We start from the raw sequence: 16,766 nt of genomic DNA, 5'->3' as shown, positions 1-16,766 counted from the left end.
ATTATAACATAATAACACAGAAATACGAGCCTTAGGTCATTGATATGGTCGAATCCGGAAGCTATCATCTCGAAAACAAGACGTTTATTCTTTCAGTAAAATAAGGAACCGTTCCGTATTTTATCTAACGGGTGGCATCCCTAAGTCTAAATATTGCTGTTACATTGCACAACCTTCAATGTTATGTCATAATTACATAAAATTCTGGCAAATTAGGTGGCAGTAAATGTTGCATATACACTGACTCTGCGTGCAATGAACGCAAGAGAAGTGACACAATTTCACCTGGTTAATATTGCCTGCTAACCTGGATTTCTTTTAACTAAATATGCATGTTTAAAAAATATATACTTCTGTGTATTGATTTTAAGAAAGGCATTGATGTTTATGTTTAGGTACACATTGGAGCAACAGTCCTTTTTCACGAATGCGCACCGCATCGATTATATGCAACGCAGGACACGCCAGATAAACTAATAATATCATCAATCATGTGTAGTTAACTAGTGATTATGATTGTTTTTTTATAAGATAAGTTTAATGCTAGCTAGCAACTTACCTTGGCTTACTGCATTCGCGTAACAGGCAGGCTCCTCTTGGAGTGCAATGAGAGGCAGGTGGTTAGAGCGTTAGACTAGTTAACTGTAAGGTTGCAAGATTGAATCCCCGAGCTGACAAGGTAAAAATCTGTCGTTCTGCCCCAGAACAAGGCAGTTAACCCACCGTTCCTAGGCCATCATTGAAAATAAGAATGTGTTCTTAACTGACTTGCCTAGTTAAATAAAGATTAAATAAAGGTGTAAAAAAATATATATATTTTTTTAAATCGGCCAAATCGGTATCCAAAAATATCGATTTCCAATTGTTATGAAAACTTGAAATCGGCCTTAATTAATCGGCCATTCCGATTAATCGGCCGACCTCTACTGTAAACACACACACATAACATGTGGGTAACACTCTTTTAGATCTTACAGCTACAATTCATAACCACACACACACACACAGACACACACACAAAGATGTACATACATACACACAGACAGAAACACACACACACAGATGTACACACATATACACACACACAGACACACACACACACAGAAACACACACACACAGATGTACACACATATACACACACACAGACGTACATACATACACACACACACAGACAGAAACACACACACACAGATGTACACACACACACACATTCACCTGAAATCACACAACACACACCAAACACTATTTCAGATCTTACAGCTACACCCTCACATCTGAAATGCACCTACCTGCCTATACCTGCCGATCTGCACATACTTGCCTATTGATGTGGGATTGAGTCATGCAGATTCTTTCTGATTCAGGTAGCAGCAGAATCTGTTAACCAGACGGTATGGACTACGCGCTCAGATCAACATTACACTACTTTATAACAAGTCGGACAAACTTTACATTTTAAATTAGCCAGCTACCCGTTTAAAGGGCGACTGCGCTTCCTGAATTGGCCTCGTTTTAAATTTGGTTCATTAATAAATGCTAGGGGCCATGACTGAATTCAAACGTGAGTTGGTTTCGAGGTGTGGTTTGACGTGGGTACCTTGTGTGTGTTTACAGGTGGAAAGAGGTAGACAAATTATTTGGCCAATTACTGTCAGTAAGCTGGTGTGCGACAGTGTCAAAGTTGGTTTGACCTTGGATAGCCTTTCTATAAATTAAATGGTCCTTGAATGTGAATGAATTCAACTTGATCAGTATCCAGTACTGGATCTTTGACTGACCCACCACACCACAGCCTTGGCAATAAGTGTGATATCATTATGAAAGCTGTAATATACAACTTTTTGGGCGACCCGCCCAAATTCACATTGAAATGTGAGTTATAGATCTGTCATTCTCATTGAAAGCTGTTCTATGTGCGCTATTTCTATGCTTCCCGTGCTTAAGTTTCGTTTTTGTGCGTTTTACTTTCGGTTTTGTACAACAGCTTCAAACAGCTGAAAATACAATATTTGACACAATGATTTTCTACGCTATACTCGCTTGTTTTATCACATTAACTGAAATTAGAATTTAACTATTAGAATTTTAGCAACCAGGAAATGTCTGAGCGATTTCTGCACAGTGCATCTATTAGTGGTGAGTGTTGCCTTATGTCCTACTGGGCCTTGTGGATTGAGACTAAATACATTACCCTTGGTTAGTTGAAGGCCAGCGTAAAGTCAGCTGGAAGCCTATTACTCTAATACTCATGAAATAAACACGAGTTAGGAAGGTAAACAGTGGTGTCAGAGCCAGACACACTGCTGGGTCCTAGTCACGAGACTGGCCATGCTGAAAGGGACAGTGGCTATAACCTATCACTTGCAGTCTGTCCTCTCCAGCATGGGGATATTGTCGTGAGTCTCTGTGGCAGCTGGTGCAGGGAATTAGGTCATTATAACAGAGCATAAATGCTATTATAACCTGGGTGGTCTGAGCTCTGAATGCTGATTGGCTGACAGGCATGGTATCAGACAGTATACCATGGGTATGACAAAACGTTTATTTTTTTACTGCTCAGGAGTTTGTGGTATATTTATTTAACTAGGCATGTCCGTTAAGAACAAATTCTTATTTTCAATGACAGCCAAGGAACGGTGGGTTAACTACCTCCTTAAGGGGCAGAAAGACAGATTTTTACCTTGTCAGCTCGGGGATTCTATCTTGCAACCGTTCAGTTAGAAATCCAACACTCTAACCAGATATGGCCAATACACCACAGCTATGGCAACATACCACACCCCCTCGTGCCTTTTTGCTTCATTGAATTTGACATATTATAACATCTGATATTACTGTTGTTTTGTTATGATTACATAGTTAGAGAAGCTCCATGAATTTGCCTCTGGTCCGCTTGGTCTTACGTGAAAACAAACAAAGAAACAATTGAAATAATGTGTCTTATAAAGAGTATATCTACCTCAGTCTGGAGTCAGCACTCATCCATCCAGAACTCTCCTTCTTGATAGCGGAGTGATACACTTGTTGAAAACCGCTTTCATGCATCACACTTTGGTAACTTTGCTCCTGGACATGACCCTCTTGTGGCATCCCAGGGTCATAGTCCTGATAGTTAACCCCAGGGGGACAGGCTTTACGTGCTCCACAAGACATGCAATTTCCGTTGTCCAAATATTTACAGAACCAAGATCCACCCGCCACCGGACAGGGTCCCTCGTGTCCTCGTTCGGTTTTGTTAAGGCTGCTTTTGATGAGGCCATTGACGGTCGATTGATCCGTAAATTCCCTACCAAATAACGGGGTTGGGGCGTCTTTACGGAATGGAGAACTTAAAGGTAACAGCTCGTCAAACTGAGAGGGCACCGAGAGCGCAATAGCGTTATCCAGATTCACGAACATGTCCGAGTTTTTACGGAGACCTCGGGCCATTTCCAACTCGTGCATAGGCCTCGTCACCTTCCATGCGCTGTCCCTTTCGCGCTCGAGGGTCTGTAAAAAACCGACATAATTTTGTCCACAAATGTCTTGATGTACTTCGAACGATGGCCCGAGATCATTTGATGTAATTGTCGTTTTCCTCTGCATCTGGGTGGTTAACTCTGAGGTCATACTTGCGCCCGCTCCAAACTCTGGAGATGACTCCTCCGAGACTGAAAAATGGTTTCCATGATTTGGGCCGCAGTCTGCAGAGAAGGCAGGGCCGCTCCGTCCATTATCCACTATCTCGTTTAACTGCGAACTCAAACCTAAAGACACTGACACCGCGTCACATAACTCCTTGGCTGTATCTGATATATTGGTGCCACTCTGCATTGTTGTTTTGATTTCTTCCCAGGCGCGGACAGTTCCAAAAAAAGACGTGCTCTCGAGGTCTCCGGTTTTCACTGTAGGCCTAAAGCACGAGGAGCAACTACATTTTTTTTCCCGTGGTGAGAGTAGACGCAACTACGTTAAATCTTAACGTAACCGTGTAACCAGAGACTCCTGTTTTGTCGTTATGTCGGGCCACCACCTATAACCTCCCCGAGCTGAACTACGGGAGACTACAGTACATGAACAACAAATCCCTTCTTACGCCTCTGCGTTTTGCTCATTCGTTGTGACCTCGGGGAGGGAAAGGCTGGCGCGTGTCCAAGTTGTGACTCGTGTAGGGTAAAGTGCATTCTCTACCGTGTTATTACCGTCTGTTTATAACACCGTGTTCTTCATCTATCAGTTACTTATTTGACCGTTACAATTATGACTGTAAAGTATATTTAAAATATATTTTTAATAAAGTTGTAGAGAGACTGAGTGTTGTTGCTGGTTCGTCATATCTCACAGTCAAAACAGACGTGTACACTCTTCCTCCAGTGCAATAACACAACATTAGTGAGTTGTCCGTGTTTTTTCTGACCCACAGACGCTCCTGTAATCTGTTTAGAAACAGCGATTGAGCGCTATGGCACATCCTGTGTTCTGTTTGTGTTACATGTCAGCAATTATATGGCATCTGTTAAGACAGCATTATGAACTTATGTAGCCTATCTTACAACTTCACTTATGGAAAATGTACTTACTATGACTGAAACTGTTTGTCCCACCTAACTATATGTGCTCTTGAGTGAGGCGAGGCGTTACTACAGATCCTGGTTCGATCCCGGGCTGTATCACAACCGGCCGTGATCGGTAGTCCCATAGTGCGGCGCACAATTGGCCCCCTGCGTCATCCAGGTTAGGAGAAGGTTTGGGCCGTCATTGTAAAATAAGAATTTGTTCTTAACTGACTTGCCTAGTTAAATAATGGTTAAATATTAAACTATTTTAAGATGAATTCACTAACTGGGAGTCTGCTCTTGTAACTGAGCTGTTCAATGGCCTACTTCCCACAGAAGATAACTGTGTTTTTCTTAGAGAGGGATGCTGTCTTCCAGTGTAGTAGACCTCAGATTTCATAACACTTTAAAAAACTAAAAGACAATGTTGTTTCAACGTCAGGCAGCCAGCTACAATAGGATTGTGAGTTTTGTTCAAGAACATTTTTGTTGAACAAACTCACAATCCTATTGCAGCTGGTTTCCTTACAATTCTACTTTGAATCAAAATATATTAAATTTTTTACTGCGCTTACTGTATCCTATCAGTCATATCAGGCCTACTGAAAAACACACTCCTTACAAACAAATGTCACACACATACTGCAGACACACACACACACACACACACTGCAGACACAAACACATGACACACACTGCAGACAAACACATGACACACAAACAAACACACACACACACACTGCAGACACACAAACACACACACACACACTGCAGACACACAAACACACACACACACACACACTGCAGACAAACACATGACACACACACACTGCGGACACACAAACACACACACACACACACACTGTAGACAAACACATGACACACACACTGCAGACACATACACACACACGTCAATCATAACAGCCTATAACAGATGACCAGAGTGACAATCATAACAGATTGAGACAGTAGCTATATGCACAGCACTCAACACATATTCAATGTTGGTTAATGGTATTTATTTGACTCATAGCAAAACACTTAACAAATTTGGTGCTCATTTATATCTGTGAAATGACATCCATTGTAAATATTGTAAATAACCTCTAAGCGTTCCTCTCACTAAACTATGCATACAGAAAAATATGGCTTTTATAGTGTATCAGCTAAGGATTATTTTGCATAGATGCATTTCAAGATTGTAAAAACCAAAAGCAACAGGAATGATGTAGTAATAATGTCATCACTCACTTTGATTGTTGTACTAGTAGCCTACAGTCTGTAGTCCACAGAATGTGACTTTAGCAAACATGAATGTATGTTACAGCCAGTAGATGGCAATCTCTAGTCACAGTAGACAAAACACTACTGGGGAGAGAAAGTGGGTGCTTACAAAGTCAATAAAGCAATAATTACACTGTACCTGTTGACGTTATAATTACACTGTACCTGTTGACGTTATAATTACACTGTACCTGTTGACGTTATAATTACACTGTACCTGTTGACGTTATAATTACACTGTACCTGTTGACGTTATAATTACACAGTACCTGTTGACGTTATAATTACACTGTACCTGTTGACGTTATAATTACACTGTACCTGTTGACGTTATAATTACACTGTACCTGTTGACGTTATAATTACACAGTACCTGTTGACGTTATAATTACACTGTACCTGTTGACGTTATAATTACACTGTACCTGTTAACGATATAATTACACTGTACCTGTTGACGTTATAATTACACTGTACCTGTTGACGTTATAATTACACTGTACCTGTTGACGTTATAATTACACTGTACCTGTTGACGTTATAATTACACTGTACCTGTTGACGTTATAATTACACTGTACCTGTTGACGTTATAATTACACTGTACCTGTTGACGTTATAATTACACTGTACCTGTTAACGATATAATTACACTGTACCTGTTGACGTTATAATTACACTGTACCTGTTGACGTTATAATTACACTGTACCTGTTAACGATATAATTACACTGTACCTGTTGACGTTCTAATTACACGGTACCTGTTGACGTTATAATTACACTGTACCTGTTAACGATATAATTACACTGTACCTGTTGACGTTATAATTACACGGTACCTGCCTATATGACTTCCATTCAAATACATAGATTCAGTACAGACTCTTGTTCTCTCTCTCTCTCACATGGACTCAAACTCGTCGATGCGTTGCTTGGTGTTGCCCTGTCGTATCTGACGGAGGGTCCTGTACTTGTCCCGGCCGGCCTTAACGTTCTCCGCGTGGATCAGGTCGTTGGGAGTATTCTTACTGTCGTCTCGAGCGCTGGCCAACTCAGTACTCAGGACCTGAGGACAAACGGAGAACAAGGACACAAATAAACTGGTGGAGCATCAACATAATGTACTAAAACATTGGAAGGAATGTGTAGGACATGTGTAACGCATGTGGTCTCAGAACTATATCTCTCAGCTCAGAGCGGGAGGACATTTTTACATTTAGTCAGGATGGAACCCAACCAGGTATACAGGGTTATTGTTAGGTTAAGGTCATAGGTTAAATGTTAAGGTAGGGTCTGACCTTTGTATAGCCATTCATTCTTCTGGGCCTCTGTTATGGTCATGAATTAGGGTCATGGGTTAGGGTTAAAGTTCATGGCTTATGGGTTAAAGGGGAACTCCACTCAAAAACTATCTTGTGGTATTTGTTTAATTAGTCCACTGATGATACAGTTCCAAAATGATTAGCATGTCAGCAGCCAAATTTTCAAGATATTGGACTTTCAGGAAGAGGTGTTCACGTCATCACGATGATGTGTCCCAGTGACACTTTGCTTCTTGAGAACTTGACTGCTGACAATGCAAAACATTTTGTGGGACTAATGGGAAAAAAGTTCCTAGAGTTCCCCTAGGTGTTTCTGACCTTGAGGTGTTTCTGTAGCCGTTTGTTCTTCTGAGCCTCCGTCATGCGTTCCTCCTCGCTGCGGTCTCTGACCATGCCTGGTGACGTCAGCTCGGCGCTGGCCTCAGCGCTGGTCTCGTCGGTCTCGTCGTGGTCCCCCTGCACACAGTCCTGGATGTCTTTAGTCTTCAGAACTTCTTTGGCCCGCTCCAAATCAACCTCCACCATGACCGTCTGACGACAAACACACACATGACCGCTCACAGTGGATAGTGCTATCACACATACACCACACACACACCACACACACACACACACACACGCTCACATTGAAGCACTGTGGTTAGATAGAGGGCTGCGCCAACACACACACACACACATACACACACACACACGCTCACATTGAAGCACTGTGGTTAGATAGAGGGTTGCGCCAACACACACACACACACACACACACACACACACACACACACACACGCTCACATTGAAGCACTGTGGTTAGATAGAGGGTTGCGCCAACACACACACACACACACACACACACATTCATTTATTCTCTCTCACCCTTTTCTGCCATCTCTTTGTATTGTTGTCCTTCTCCTTCTTTACGTCCTCCTGAAGGGAGATCTTAGAGGTCAGCTCAGTGGCCTGGAAAGAGAACCGTAGAATAACACAGGAGCCTGCTAATGTGTATGTGGTTGTCTATCTGACTGTCTGTGCACGTGTCTGTGTGTGGTGGCTGTCTGTGCATGTATCTGTGTGTGGTGGCTGTCTGTGCATGTGTCTGTCTGTCTGTCTGTCTGTCTGTCTGTCTGTCTGTCTGTCTGTCTGTCTGTCTGTCTGTCTGTGTGCATGCATGTATCTGTGTGTGGTGGCTGTCTGTCTGTGTGTGGTGTCTATGTGTGTGTGGTGGCTGTCTGTCTGTGTGTGGTGTCTGTGCATGTATCTCTGTGTGTGTGTACCAGGTTCTCCTGGTTCTTCATCTGGCTCTCTGTCTGCTGTAGGAGGGATGCCTTGGCCTCTTTCTCCAGACGCTCTGCCTCCTCCTGGGCAAATGTCCTCTCCTTCTCCAGCTCCAGGGCCCTGCGAGTCTGCTCCTCCAGCTCTATATATATATATATATATATATATATATATATTTATACACACACACACACACACGCACACCCACTGTCAGAAGACAGAAAGAGTCTGACCTTCCTGAGCTTTCTTGGTCTCTTCCTCAATCTGTTTCAGTCTGCCCATCAGCTCCATGGTTTCTCTGGCGATCTTCTCTGTCTCCTTCTCCGCATTCTCTCTCTTCTTCTTCTCGCTCTCAAGCAGAGCTCTGGAATGAGGGATATGAGGGATGAGTAAACACCTGCTAACAACATTATCTCTCTCTCTCTTTCCCCCTCTCTCTGTCCTCACTTATCCATCTGTCTCTTAGTCTTCTCCTCTCTGGCCTGGGCCTTCATCTGCTGGACCTCGATGGTGTCTGGCTTCCTCCTCCTCATGTACAGGTCATGGTTCCCCATGCACAACGCCAGGATACGTTTGTTGATACGCAGACGAGAGGCGTAGAACACAAAATCCTGAAAGAGACCCAGTCACCACAAATGTAGTTATCAGTGCATTGTGTGGTTATCAGTGCCTCGTGTGGGTATCAGTGCCTCGTGTGGGTATCAGTGCCTCGTGTGGGTATCAGTGCCTCGTGTGGTTATCAGTGCCTCGTGTGGTTATCAGTGCCTCGTGTGGTTATCAGTGCCTCTTGAAAAAATAACGTGACCTTTATTCTGTACTTAACAAACAGGTACTATCAGAGGTTTGAATTATAACCAAATATACAGCAGACAAAGAAACAAAGGTGACGTACCGGGGCTTTCTTGTCCATGGGCTTTATAACAAACTTCTTGTCGTTGAAGGAAATGTTTCTGATCTCACTCCATGGGAAGCCGATCTTAGGGGTCATCCTATAAAGAAAACACTGTAGAATAGTTCACTCCAAAATCAACGTTTATCCAATGTTTTCACACTTCAAAAGTCGTCTAATATCATGATGAACATATGGGGAATTCAGATGTAGTTAAACACCTGTCAGTGTTCTGGTATATATTGAGGCCCAGAGCGTCTACCCCCAGCCACAGCTCTGAACCCTTCTTGTTCTTGATGCTGAAGTAGTTGACTCCATACATCTCTAGATCCTGAGCTATCTTCAGATACTCCACCATGGCATCCTCCCTGGGGACAGACAGACAGACACAAACACATGTACAGGACCAGATACAGACACCGATACAGACACACACAGACAATCAGTGCAATAGAAGTAAGCCAGTGTTAACTTGGGTTGGACTGTGAGTAGTGAGGACTGTGAGTGAGGACTGAGAGGACTGTGAGTAGAGAGGACATGTGGTCTTACCTCAGCACTCCCTTGTGCTCCTCATGCCACACCTTTATTCTATTCTCCCACTGCTCCTTGTTCAGCTTGTGCTGCTCCAGAACTCTAGGGGTAGAGGACACGAGAAGGGTTCAATTAAAGGGGTAGAGAGAGGACGTTAGACTAGCGGTTAAGAACGTTGGGCCAGTAACCAAAAGGTTGTTGTTTCAAATCCCCTAGCCGACTAGGTGAAAAAATCTGTTGATGAAAGACACTTAACCCTAATTGCTCCTGTAAGTCTCTCTGGATAAGAGTGTCTGCTAAATGAAATGGAATTGACCCCAACACTAATCTAAGTATGGGAGACAACAATCAGAGGAACATTCAGGGAGACTTGGAATAGAAGATCAACAAATTCAGTGGACCATTTCACCAGTTTAGCTTCTGTTTGTGGGCTGAGGAATGTCACACAGGGGGACGGGGAGAGACGACACACCTCTGGGGAAGCAGCTTGTCCCTGCTGAGGTAACCAGGGAAGTGGTAGTCCTTCTTGTAGTCTCCATGTTTGGTCTGAACAGAGTAGGAGGCCAACAGCACAGCCGTCTCCGGAGGACAGTAGATATCATCATTCAGGATGCCTTCCTTCACCTGCAGTGACAAACAGTGTGTGACCAGCTCGTATGTGTGTCTGACCTGTGTACATCCTTATACACATACATGTACTGTATGTGTAGGGGAGAGTGGGGTAAGTGGAGCTACCCTTGTTTCTAGATAGTACCTTTTTTTATTGATCCATTGATTGATCATCCATTTCATTTATCGTAATTATTGTGTAATGTGTAATACTATACTAGAGCAAACATCCTCATGCTCCGTGTAAACAAAAGTAAAACAAGCAGGGTTCTAGCCCCCCGTGAGGTTCTTCAGAGAGCAGCCAAGGAAGTGAGAGAAGGGAAGAAGTCCATTAGAGCAGCAGAAAGGGAGGAAAACATAGACTGAAGGACATTGAAGAGGTACTAGGTTGGAGAAATGACAAGATTATGTTGCATCGAGTAGTTGTTTTGTGCAATAGAATAGGCTTCTATTAGTACTTGCTCATCTGTGTCTGTGTGACCTGAGAGGAGCCTTTGAGGCTTATTCGCTGACAATTGATTTAATGGGTTGGTGATAGAACCGACAGCATGCATTTCCTAGAATGAGTTGGTGTTTGTTCTTGTAAGGTACCGGGGAGAGACGGCTCGGGTATGAGAGGATAGTGATGAGGAACCTTGTCTCAGGGGCCAAACTCTGGGTTCTATACAATAAGAACAGTCTTCACAGCAAATGCTATCTGGCTGGGGGAAACTCCTTTCTCATATATCAAGTCTCACCTTTTGACCCATTCCACACATCTGTTGTTTGTCATGTAGAATAAGAAGGTGTATCTTTGCTATAAGAGATATTTGTATTCGTTCTCTGTCAGAGCTACTCAAAAGTGTTGGGTCGACCAGACTCACTCGCTGTTTTATTAGTATCTTTTGAGTAAAGTAAAATACTGATTGGTGATTGACCTTGTCTCTCCTCATTATTGATTAGAATTCCACGACAGTACATTGCCAAAAAAGATAACGAACATGTACCTGGGCCTCTGGGCCTCAATATGAATGTAGGCATACATTTAAGATATACCATACACCACACCCCCATTCCATGAAATCAACTTTGACCTACCAGCAACCACACCATCACCGACTTACCCCCAAGGCGGCTCAATTTCCCCTGTCCCTATGCTCAACATACCCCATAAGTTGTGCCAAGAGATCAGCTCGAATGTTTACATGAATTCTGATTATTTACAACAGAGATGGGGTTGCCCCCCCCCCTCCCACCAAAAATCTGAACTCATCATGAGGGGCTGCAGTGGCTCGAAGGTCTGCATAATCTCCCTGGCAGTGAGAGCCGACCCTGGCCTTTTGAGGGACCTAAATTACATTTTGTTGATTTAAATGTTCCTAAGTGAAATGTTGTGTAGACCCTTCTTGACAGCGGAGAGGAAATGGGACATTTTAGTAGAGAAATGCTGTAATTCTACACATCTTGCCATGCGTCAAAGAAGATTTATAACTAATTCCATGCCATTCTACTGATTTGTATAACTAATTCCATGCCATTCTACTGATTTGCATAACTAATTCCATGCCATTCTACTGATTTGCATAACTAATTCCATGCCATTCTACTGATTTGTATAACTAATTCCATGCCATTCTACTGATTTGCATAACTAATTCCATGCCATTCTACTGATTTGCATAACTAATTCCATGCCATTCTACTGATTTGCATAACTAATTCCATGCCATTCTACTGATTTGTATAACTAATTCCATGCCATTCTACTGATTTGCATAACTAATTCCATGCCATTCTACTGATTTTCATAACTAATTCCATGCCATTCTACTGATTTGCATAACTAATTCCATGCCATTCTACTGATTTGCATAACTAATTCCATGCCATTCTACTGATTTGCATAACTAATTCCATGCCATTCTACTGATTTTGTCATGGGGTGTAGAGAATTTTCTTCACATTTGCCATAGTGTGGGTAGAAATGTTTGCGGTTTTTAATATGATATCTGAGTGAGAGTGACCTAGTATTGACTCAGTTTTTAATATGATATCTGAGTGAGAGTGACCTAGTATTGACTCAGTTTTTAATATGATATCTGAGTGAGAGTGACCTAGTGTTGACTCAATTTTTAATATGATATCTGAGTGAGAGTGACCTAATATTGACTCAGTTTTTAATATGATATCTGAGTGAGAGTGACCTAGTATTGACTCAGTTTTTAATATGATATCTGAGTGAGAGTGACCTAGTGTTGACTCAGTTTTTAATATGATATCTGAGTGAGAGTGACCTAGTATTGACTCAGTTTTTAATATGATATCTGAGTGAGAGTGACCTAGTGTTGACTCAGTTTTTAATATGATATCTGAGTGAGAGTGACCTAGTATTGACTCAGTTTTTAATATGATATCTGAGTGAGAGTGACCTAGTGTTGACTCGGTTTTTAATATGGTATCTGAGTGAGAGTGACCTAGTGTTGACTCAGTTTTTAATATGGTATCTGAGTGAGAGTGACCTAGTATTGACTCAGTGCTCTTTATAAGAGCCTATTTTGGTTTCTATTCCTTTACCTTTGATATTGAACATTGCATTGTTGAGGAAGAGCTTGTAAGTAAACATTTTATCTGTCCTGTTCACGCCTGTTGTTTCCTGTGCACGTGACACATAAACCTTGATTTGATGTACAGTATGTGTGTGTATCTGGCCAGCTCATGTGTGTGTGCGCTTGTGTGTATGACCTGCAGGAAGAAAAGTCGTTGCGTGGCCTCTTGGATCAGTTCCTCAGCTACGTCTTCAGGGTAGAACTTGGCCCTGAACTTTATCAACAGAGGGTTCTCCCTGCGTACATCCTGAGCTGTCACCTGGGAACATTGCAACAACATGAGTGAGTAAATAAGTGAATGAATTAACGTGGAAGTGTGTGAGACAGTTCTGTATGTTGTTACTGTCTGAGCAGAGTAGTTAGGATGTACTCACCCTCTTGTTGAGTTTGAGCCAGGTAGAGAAGCCTTTGCTGTCCTGGTACTGTAGGCCAAAGAACCAGGTCTCTCTCAGCCCGATGGTTTTCACTATCTACACAACAATGAAGAAAAAGATTGTCTGTTGTGCAGGAAACAGAGATTTTTCTGTCTATCTGTCCGTCCGCTTGTCTGTCTGTCTGTCTGCCCGCCAGTCTGTCTGTCTGCCCGCCAGTCTGTCTGTCTGTCTGCCTGCCAGTCTGTCTGTCTGTCTGCCCGCCAGTCTGTCTGTCTGTCTGCCCGCCAGTCTGTCTGTCTGTCTGTCTGCCCGCCAGTCTGTCTGTCTGTCTGTCTGCCCGCCAGTCTGTCTGTCTGTCTGTCTGCCCGCCAGTCTGTCTATCTGCCCGCCAGTCTGTCTGTCTGTCCGTCTGTCTTTCCGCCAGTCGGTCTGTCCGCCAATCGGTCTGTCCGCCAGTCTGTCTGTCCGCCAGTCTGTCTGTCCGCCAGTCTGTCTGTCCGCCAGTCGGTCTGTCCGCCAGTCTGTCTGTCCGCCAGTCGGTCTGTCCGCCAGTCTGTCTGTCCGCCAGTCGGTCTGTCCGCCAGTCGGTCTGTCCGCCAGTCGGTCTGTCCGCCAGTCGGTCTGTCCGCCAGTCTGTCTGTCCGCCAGTCGGTCTGTCCGCCAGTCGGTCTGTCCGCCAGTCTGTCTGTCCGCCAGTCTGTCTGTCCGCCAGTCTGTCTGTCCGCCAGTCGGTCTGTCCGCCAGTCTGTCTGTCCGCCAGTCTGTCTGTCCGCCAGTCTGTCTGTCCGCCAGTCGGTTTTTCCGCCAGTCTGTCTGTCCGCCAGGCGGTCTGTCCGCCAGTCTGTCTGTCCGCCAGTCTGTCTTTCCGCCAGTCGGTCTGTCCGCCAGTCGGTCTGTCCGCCAGTCGGTCTGTCCGCCAGTCTGTCTTTCCGCCAGTCTGTCTGTCCGCCAGTCGGTCTGTCCGCCAGTCGGTCTGTCCGCCAGTCTGTCTGTCCGCCAGTCTGTCTGTCTGTCTGCCAGTCGGTCTGTCCGCCAGTCGGTCTTTCCGCCAGTCGGTCTTTCCGCCAGTCTGTCTGTCCGCCAGTCAGTCTTTCCGCCAGTCAGTCTTTCCGCCAGTCTGACTGTCCGCTAGTCGGTCTGTCCGCCAGTCGGTCTGTCCGCCAGTCGGTCTGTCCGCCAGTCAGTCTGTCCGCCAGTCAGTCTGTCCGCCAGTCTGTCTGTCCGCCAGTCTGTCTGTCCGCCAGTCGGTCTGTCCGCCAGTCGGTCTGTCCGCCAGTCGGTCTGTCCGCCAGTCGGTCTGTCCGCCAGTCAGTCTGTCCGCCAGTCAGTCTGTCCGCCAGTCTGTCTGTCCGCCAGTCTGTCTGTCCGCCAGTCTGTCTGTCCGCCAGTCGGTGTGTCCGCCAGTCTGTCTGTCTGCCCGCCAGTCTGCCAGTCGGTCTGTCCGCCAGTCTGTCTGTCCGCCAGTCTGTCTGTCCGCCAGTCGGTGTGTCCGCCAGTCTGTCTGTCTGCCCGCCAGTCCGCCAGTCGGTTTGTCCGCCAGTCGGTCTGTCCATGTACCTGGTTGAAGAGTTGTTTGCCAGTGGTGCTGGGCAGGATGGCGAACTCCAGCTCAGCGTCCATGGTGGTGACGCGAACATTGATCTACCAGAGGGCATTCACATAGACACAAACTGGAGTATGAATGGGAGGAGAGAGAACTAATAGCCTGTTAAAACACATAGCTAGAGTAATGGTTGGTATAATGGGTAGTTTGGCTTATAATAGGGGACAGGCATGCAATGTACTAAGGGGCTAAGCGAATTGTATGTCTCTTACTATGATTGTAAAATGGTGTGCTAGGTTTTTTGTGAGGTAAAAGGCCCCAAAAATATAATATAATTATGTTTCTTACATTTTTCTGTTCAACCTGCAGGATCATCCAATCGCAAGAGGTCGTAGGGGACTACAGTCAAAACATGAAGCCCACAAGGTATTTTTAAACGTGAAATATTGTTTAGGGAGAATTCTCAGAACAAAATAGAGTTGAGAGTATTCTCAGAACAGGGGAAGGTTAATTCTAGGACCCCATGATCCACACAGAACTGTAGTGTAGGTTTCTGTTGTTGCGGTCATTGTTTTAATGTCAATCATGTTAGTGAAAGTTCCCACATTGTGTGGACAATAACGTTTTTCTAATAAATTCTAATCTACCCCAGGTAACCACCGCTAGGGTTTCTGAAGTGGTTTTTAACACTGATTATGGAGCGAACTGGAATAAAGTTACAAAACAGCAGAGAACAGAGCGGGCCAGGCCAACTAGGGAGGCCCATAAGTAGTCCAATTCTCATATGTTTAATGTTGATCATATCGGTCTACTCTGGCCAGAATACTTCAACCACAAAAAATATGGAATGTTTCTACAAGTAAAATGTTTATATTACTCAAAAGAGCTAAGATATAAAAGATTGAGTTTCAAAATTGAGTGAAATCACTGTACTACAAGTATCACACAGAACAATGTTGTGTTGAAGCTCAAACTTCTAAAAAACATTTGTGTCTGATTTGAGTGGTTAACAAACAAACACTTCACTTTTAACAAACACGGTATAACTCAGGATGGTAACATGGTAAGCCTTTAAAATGGCTGAAAATCACAACTCACAAAATCACAAATCCATCAAAAAACAAAAACAGCCAAGAAACTAAGCACTGTGTCCAGAACAGATCCTAGAATAAACTTTTCTAGCCCATTATTCTGTGTCACTATGGGAAAAAGTTAGCCTTGTCTTACTGTCAAATGCTAAATGTACACAATCTCACACTAATCTTACACAGACAGCCACATCTTAACTTCAATCCAGATGTCGTAGGATAAAGAGAATAAATGGATACTCACAGAAGACATTTGTAGATCTTTAATCTACTATGTTATTAAGTTCCTGAGAGGTCCTTCTTTAGGCATTCGCTTCCTCTACACAGAGTCATATGAAAGTGCTTGCAATATTCACTGGGATTATGTTGAATTCAAAAAATCCATTGTTGTGTTCTCAGGAATAATCCAATGGCAGCCCAGGAATCTAACTCAAGGTGGATTAGGGCGGTGTACTAACACTTGACCCTCACAGGCCCACCGCAAAATAGCACCCAAGACACTGATTTTACATCCACCTTTAGAATACAATCATTTCGAATGAGATATACGATAAGACAATGTTGATAATATACTGTAGTACTGCCTTAACATTAGACCACATTGCCACTAGCCAAGGTAAAAGCACTTACTAAACCCAACACTCAAGGCATTTTTTCCTAGTTCTATGTACAGTTGAAGTCGGAAGTTTACATACACTTAGGTTGGAGTCATTAAAACTCGTTTTTCAACCACTCCACAA

The 16,766-nt window shown here is 43.8% G+C and overlaps 2 protein-coding genes across 4 annotated transcripts in view; both read right to left on the bottom strand.

Moving 5' to 3' along the window:
* Positions 1-4,211, bottom strand: part of LOC110504580 (progesterone receptor) — a 37,409-nt gene extending 33,198 nt beyond the window's left edge. Inside the window, exon 1 of the mRNA XM_036970098.1 lies at positions 2,961-4,211. Within this exon, the coding sequence (XP_036825993.1) occupies positions 2,961-3,814 (854 nt within the window). The 5' untranslated portion in view covers positions 3,815-4,211. The remainder of the gene's footprint in view (positions 1-2,960) is intronic.
* A 1,304-nt stretch (positions 4,212-5,515) lies between these two features.
* Positions 5,516-16,766, bottom strand: LOC110504575 (moesin). Of its 3 annotated transcripts, none has more exons than XM_036970099.1 (14): positions 15,287-16,766; positions 14,953-15,036; positions 13,396-13,491; positions 13,158-13,280; positions 10,300-10,451; positions 9,846-9,929; positions 9,518-9,664; positions 9,300-9,396; positions 8,855-9,018; positions 8,641-8,771; positions 8,407-8,549; positions 8,009-8,092; positions 7,463-7,675; positions 5,516-6,888 (listed from the first exon to the last, which is right to left on the bottom strand). In XM_036970099.1, the coding sequence occupies exons 1-14, from the start codon at positions 15,311-15,313 to the stop codon at positions 6,724-6,726; spliced, it is 1,710 nt and encodes a 569-aa protein (XP_036825994.1). In that variant the 5' UTR covers positions 15,314-16,766; the 3' UTR covers positions 5,516-6,723. The 3 variants fall into 3 exon arrangements, with proteins under 3 accessions (XP_036825994.1, XP_036825995.1, XP_036825996.1); XM_036970100.1 differs by having other exon boundaries at positions 16,271-16,766; XM_036970101.1 differs by having other exon boundaries at positions 5,518-6,888; positions 8,009-8,059; positions 15,287-16,764.

Source organism: Oncorhynchus mykiss, chromosome 31 (assembly GCF_013265735.2).
Source record: "Oncorhynchus mykiss isolate Arlee chromosome 31, USDA_OmykA_1.1, whole genome shotgun sequence".
Taxonomy (NCBI): Eukaryota; Metazoa; Chordata; class Actinopteri; order Salmoniformes; family Salmonidae; genus Oncorhynchus; species Oncorhynchus mykiss.
The sequence above is the reverse complement of the archived record's forward strand: the minus strand, read 5'-3'. Positions and strand labels throughout refer to the sequence as shown.

Excerpts from the sequence above, each read along its gene's own strand:
- LOC110504575 (XM_036970099.1), bottom strand. The coding sequence starts at position 15,313 with ATGATCCTGCAGGTTGAACAGAAAAAT. Across the intron at positions 13,281-13,395 it reads GGCTCAAACTCAACAAGAGG|GTGACAGCTCAGGATGTACG; the intron begins GTGAGTACATCC and ends CAATGTTCCCAG. Across the intron at positions 10,452-13,157 it reads AACGACTTTTCTTCCTGCAG|GTGAAGGAAGGCATCCTGAA; the intron begins GTCATACACACA and ends TTGTCACTGCAG.